Source organism: Hipposideros armiger, unplaced genomic scaffold, assembly GCF_001890085.2.
Source record: "Hipposideros armiger isolate ML-2016 unplaced genomic scaffold, ASM189008v1 scaffold_247, whole genome shotgun sequence".
In the NCBI taxonomy this organism is placed as follows: domain Eukaryota; kingdom Metazoa; phylum Chordata; class Mammalia; order Chiroptera; family Hipposideridae; genus Hipposideros; species Hipposideros armiger.
The window spans coordinates 1,621,272-1,627,266 of record NW_017731597.1 but is presented as its reverse complement, the minus strand read 5'-3'; the positions used below and the strand labels follow the sequence as shown (position 1 = coordinate 1,627,266).

At 53.2% G+C, this 5,995-nt stretch overlaps 1 protein-coding gene across 1 annotated transcript in view; it reads right to left on the bottom strand.

Annotated features, from left to right (window-relative positions):
* The window catches only part of PHGDH (phosphoglycerate dehydrogenase), a 36,030-nt gene that overhangs the window by 8,839 nt on the left and 21,196 nt on the right, over positions 1-5,995 (bottom strand). The window contains exons 8-9 of the mRNA XM_019655804.1: positions 5,843-5,992; positions 1,621-1,740 (exon numbers count right to left, since the gene is read on the bottom strand). Of these exons, the coding sequence (XP_019511349.1) occupies positions 1,621-1,740; positions 5,843-5,992 (270 nt within the window). The remainder of the gene's footprint in view (positions 1-1,620; positions 1,741-5,842; positions 5,993-5,995) is intronic.

Below are 5,995 nucleotides of genomic sequence, written 5' to 3'. Positions count from 1 at the left end.
CATGGTCCACCAAGGCTCGGTCCTGTGGCGGCTCCTGCTCGGAAAGAGACACCTTTCAGTTGGCTGCCACGGTCTGCCCCAGGGTGTGGGGGAAATCGGAGAGGAGGGTGGCAGGACGGATGTCACCTTCTACTTTTATTTTGTCAGGGTGCTCACTGGACTCAGTAACCGGCTTCATCATGAATGTCCCACCACAGCAGAATGGACAGAACTGTGGACCTGGTCATAACCTCAGCTCCATCACTTGCTACCTATGCGCCTTCGGTGTCCTGGGTTAATAGCATGGACCTCATAACATCACCATGGAGATTACACACCAGTTACGTAAGCGGTTCTCAACCAGTGGTAGCTGTTGTTGTCAGTGTTTTCCTCCCCCCACTGTATCCTTCCAGCACTTACTGTCATGCTCTTTGCAGACACCTCACAGTGGTTGTCACTGCAACAGGGGGCCCACCTGGATGCCTCTACCCCCCGCCCCAGTGTCCCTCCCTTCCATGACTTCTACTCACTGAGCACAAAGTATTGCCTTTGGGAATGTTACTTAGGCCTCTTCTCTTCTGGTCATTCACCCCCAGAGCCCGCTGGCTCCCAATGGATTGGGGCCACGTAGCCCTGTGAGTCCTGACACCATTAGTATTATGCGCTCTGTGCAGGCCAAGGAGGGCAGGGGAAGGCACTGTCTTGGGGGAACAGCAACACAGGAAAGGGACAGTCACACCCTGTCTTCAGGGACCTTACGATCTAGTTGAGAAAGGTGACCAGAAGCACAAACTGAACATACTGTACACCCTGGGCAGGGAATAGATAGTGAGTGCTATGGGGGCTCAGAGAGGGCCGGAGACTTGCCAAGGCCACACAGCTCGTAGGTAACCAGCAAACCCCCACTGCCTCGTCCAAAGTCCATGCCCTTTCCCCAGGATCTCTGACCTTTAAGAGAAGTCAACAGGACTCAAGTGGAAATGCACCCTTTATCACTCCATCTGGTGTGAGGGCAGGATGGGGGGAGTGGGTGAGGGAGTCCCAGGGAAAGCAGCCCACCCTGGGGACCAAGGGAAAGTTTCTAACCACTATCCTTGGGCTTCCTTTCCTCCCCAGCAGACAGGAAGGGAAAAGAAAGTCAGAGGACACTGGGAAGAATCAGCAGCGAAATTCACTTCCTCAGAGACCCGTATCAATACATTAGCCCCTCTCTCCCTGCCCCAAATCCTCGACCTCAGAACTGATTTGCTGCTGTCTTCTCCGAAGTTATCGACATGGCAGGAGTGGAGGAGCCTGAGACCAGGCATTGTGTCCTATTTAAAACTTGAGTTTTTGCAAAAGACAACATGGCTGCCTCTGGACCAAGCTCTGCCAAGACTCCTTAAACCAAAGGTTTCATTTTTGGCATAAATTTGACAGTTTCTCCCTTTTACCATGAACCTAAAGACAGCGACCTGAAAGCCTTCTACACCTTCCCGAGCTCCTCGGCAACTTGCCTCTCCCTCCCTCCCTTCCCATCCGCTGGCACTTACTTCTGTGAACACGTCCAACGCGGCTCCAGCACACTGACCAGACTGCAGGGCTCGGAGCAGGGCGCCTTCGTCCACAATCCCTCCCCGGGCACAGNCCCTGTGTTACCACCTGGATGGTCCCTTTGGGGGACCCGGCCCAGGCTCGCATCAGTATTCCCAGAGCTTCTGCCAGACCAATCCAAGGCTTGGTGTGCGGAGAGAAGGCGCTGGTAAGGGCCTGGGCGTTTACCTGCAGACAGAGGAGAAACGGCTGAGGTCAGAAAGAAGGGGGACAGGGCACACCTGTCCAAACAGGTCTTGCTGCCGAGACGCGGCTCCCTGTAGCGAGCAGACGCCGCAGGGCCACCCTGGCTTTGGGGCGGTGGCAACTTCCATCAGCCACCAACAAGACGATCCCTTGTTCCCATAACAGAGGATGGCTCTAGAGCCAGAAAAGGCACTAAAGGCTAGAACCACTCCAAACTGCCAAAAGGAGGAGAAAAAAGGCATTTCCCTCTTCCCTGAACTGTGCCAGCCCCAGTCCCTCCAGGGGAGGCCCGTTTTGCCTGTGTAGGGAAAGGGTCTGGACACACAACAGCAAAGTGGATCTTGGACATAAAACGCCTAGGGAGTCACAGATCACGTGGATGTAGCGTGGTGGGTCTCTCTGGGACGTGTTCCTAATATGACTTTTTACTTTCTATCTTGATGTAACAAAAAACAAAAAACAAAAAAAAGTGTTTACATTGTCATTGAGCACTCTGACCAAATAGCACAATTTATAAAGCTGGATTCGGGGACGGCCGCTTGGCTCGGCTGGTTAGAGCATGATGCTGGTAACACCAATGTTGCCGGTTCAATCCCACAGGGGCCACTGCAAGCTGTGCCCTCTCTGAGTCAACTATGCCATTGTAGCACGAAAGCAATGTGCAACCAATGACCATGGCTGTTCCCCAATAAAATCAAAAATTAAAACAAAAAAATCTGAAAGTTTAAAATAAACAAATAAATAGTTGGATTCATATACTTTTTTTTTTTTAAGATTTTATTAGGGAATTGGGGGAGGGGAACAGAAAAGTTGCTGTCTTTTTTTTTTCTTCAGTCTAGTTGTAGAGGACATCGCTTCACTGGCCCATGTTGGTGTTATAATTGCGCTCTTCCCAGGTGAGGCAGTTCCTTGCCGGCCATTGGAGGCAGCTCACGAAAGCACACGCCCGCTGCCGGCCAGTCCCACTGCAGCCTAGACCATCACCTGTGACTCACAGCAGCCCAGCTCCAGGTCAAACTGTTGTTCACCATCTTAGCTGTAGAGGGCGCAGCGTCACTGGCCCTCATGTGGGATCTGAACCAGGGCTCTGCTGCTCAGAGCTGGGGTCCCAAGCCAACTCCTAACCAACACGCCACTCGGCCAGCCCATGGATTCATATATTTTTGATAATCCTGTCATTCTTCAAACATTGAACCCTGTGAAGCCCACCTAGGCATGCTGGGCAGTTGAAGGAAGCAGAAGTCACATAGTCTTCTAAAGTTATGATAGTCTGGGGTCTGGCTGGCTAGACCCCCCCACCAGGGGCTCGATAAGAAAGCTAGATTGTCTTGCTCAGACTTTCTATTCTACTTTGTGCTTCAGGATGTGCTGGCTCCAGGAAACCACTGGCCACTTTTGCGAGAAAACTTGTTAAGAGAACCATCTACAAAGGATTTAATCAGAAATTAAAAACCGGGAGTTTGACAGAAATTGAACAGGCTGTTACAAGATGTAATGAAGAGAAAACATGGATGCTTCTCTTACTATTTTCATAAAGATATAACTGGCAGAAACTGAGTCATGATGTTGAAAATGACCGAGGCGGCGGCGCTTCCCACCAGACCCTGCTTTGTGGGCGGTGGACTGGCGTGAGGGCTTCCCTTGCACCCCTCCAAGGAGGCACAGAAAAGAGCAGCGAGCCAGGAGGTGGGACAACAGAAGGCTGCTGCCGGGAGCAGAGAACACGTGCCACACAACAGCTGGTTGGGCTGAGAGTCTGCAGCAGGTGGAGGAAAAGTCCACAACGAAGAAGCCCCCCCAAGCAGGCACCCCACATCTCCGGTCCTCTGTGCTCATTGCAGGTCACGGTCCTCTCTAGAAGACGGGCAGGCAGGAGGGCCCCGGAAGTCGGGTGACTTTGGGCACCAACCGGACCTTAATGTTAGTCTGTGTCTAAGGTTGGAACAGAATTGAACTGAAGATGACACAGAAAAGAATTAGGGAGACAGGCATTTCCTATGGAACAGACAATACCCTTACTTCCGAATGCACACCCTAAAACCACCAGCCACTTTGGGTAAAGAGTTACATTTACCCAAGTCTAACTATTTTGACCCAAAGATTGTCTCTCTTAAGTAAGACGGGGACATTGTGTGGTTCCCTTTGATGGAGCTGGTACTAAGGTGTCCCCTGCACAAAAAGATACGCTGCCTAATGACGTGACCAACTCCCACGGGCTGCAACAGGAAGGCAGCCTGTGGAACGGCTGAAAGACAAAGCCAAGTCCAGACCGACTGGCAACGGTCATGGCCCAAACCTCAGCCTGGATCCTGACCAGAATCATATGGGAGAATAAGCCTGCTCAGAGGCCTTCATCGTACAAAAGGAATGAGAAAGTGTGCCCCATCCTGAGAAGCCACACGTGCAGAGAGCGGAGAGGCACACAGACAGACAGGTCAAGTGTCCCGTGGTCACCACCTTGCTCTCCGGGCCGGCACGCCCGCCTGCCGCACCTGTGACGGCTGGCCCTCACGGGTCCTCCTACAGGGCAATGGCTGGCTCCTGTTTCTCAGGATGAAGAGGGCAGAGTGTGGAAGGGAGGGAGGGAAGAAAACAGAAGAGCAGGCTGGAGAGCTGGGCTATCTACCCAGCGCTGGCAGGGCTGACCCAAGCAGCCTGTGTGTCTCCTGCCATAGTTCTGTCCTCAGCAGTGAGCATCCCCGGGCTGAGGGTCATCCCAGAAGGTCAGGGGCCACCCCCAGCCCTGCTCCCACCCTCATTCACTGACTCTAATCTTAGAGTATTGATTACATGCTCAGGGCAGAGCCAGGTGGCTACAGAGATGCTTACTTCCTGGTTTTTTGTTGTCAGAGAACTTAGAATTTAGTAAATAAGAAAGGTATAAACTCAGGGCCGGCCGAGTGGCGCGTTGGTTAAGAGTTGGCTTGGGAGCACCAGCTCTGAGCAGCAGGGCCCCGGTTCGGATCCCACATGCGGGCCAGTGATGCTGCGCCCTCTACAGCTAAGATGGTGAACAGCTCGACCTGGAGCTGGGCTGCCGTGAGTCACTGGTGACGGCATAGGCTGCTGTAGGGGTTGGCCGGCAGCGGATGTATGCTTTCTGAGCCTCCGTGAGCGGCTGTCCAATGGCCGGTGGGCGACTGCCGGGAAGAGCGCAATGATAACACCAACATGGGCCAGTGAAGCGACGTCCTCCACAACTAGACTGAAGAACGAAAGGACAGCAACTTGTCTGTTCCCCTTCCCCGACTCCCTAATGCTGTTCCCCTCTCCCAATTCCTCAATAAAAATCTTTAAAAAAAGAAAGGTATAAACTCATGAACCCTTAATAATAAGAGCATGTGCTGAAGGACTGAGATGGAGCTAGAAAGGCCAAGCAAGTCTTCGTGAAGGGGCAGCCAGCCCTAAGGAGAGCTGTGCCTTCCTTATCCATCTGTGTCCCAAAGGGCTATGACAGTTTCTGGTACCCACTGGAGCTTAAGGAACATCCAAAGATTGAACGAGACAAAAGAGTTGAGGTATAAGTCAGGTTAGACTTGGAGGTGAAACACATGACCGGAAGGGTCCAGTGAGAAGTGGGGACATTAAGCTATGATTTGGGGTAAGTAAGGGGGCAGACTGTCAGGGCAGATGACTCCTAGGGTGCTGAGATGGACACGATAAAAGGGGTGCTCGGAGCTACGAGGCATGTCCTAACAGGGCTTTCTCCACAGGCCATTCCCACCCTGCCCCCACTCAGTGTGCAGCTGTCACCCCCGGCCCCACTCCTTCCTCCTCAAGGCATGTGGGGAAAGAACAAAGGAGCCTTTCTCTGGACGCTGGGCCCTGGGAAGAACCAATCTTTTCAGAAGGCTACAATATATCGGGAGTAAGCGGGGCTCCCTGCTGCCAGGCTTGGGCTACCAAGGCTAGTGACAAGGCAGCTCCTGCCACCCACCCAGAGGCTGGCTCCGGTGGAGCTCCCAGGGCTGAATCTGGTCACCACACCACCGCTCATGCCCGCTGTCTCCATTGCCATCACCAGGATGCCTCCTCTCACTCCTCTCTCTGACCTCTGGGCCCCGCTCCACAAAGTGATACTTACAACCCCCGCTAGAGATTTCCCCTTCACCATGTCCACGAACTGGACCGCGATTTCTTCCCCGCAGCGGCTCTGGGCCTCCTTGGTGCTAGCACCCAGGTGGGGGCAACTGATGACATTCTCATGGTCCACCAAGGCTCGGTCCTGTGGCGGCTC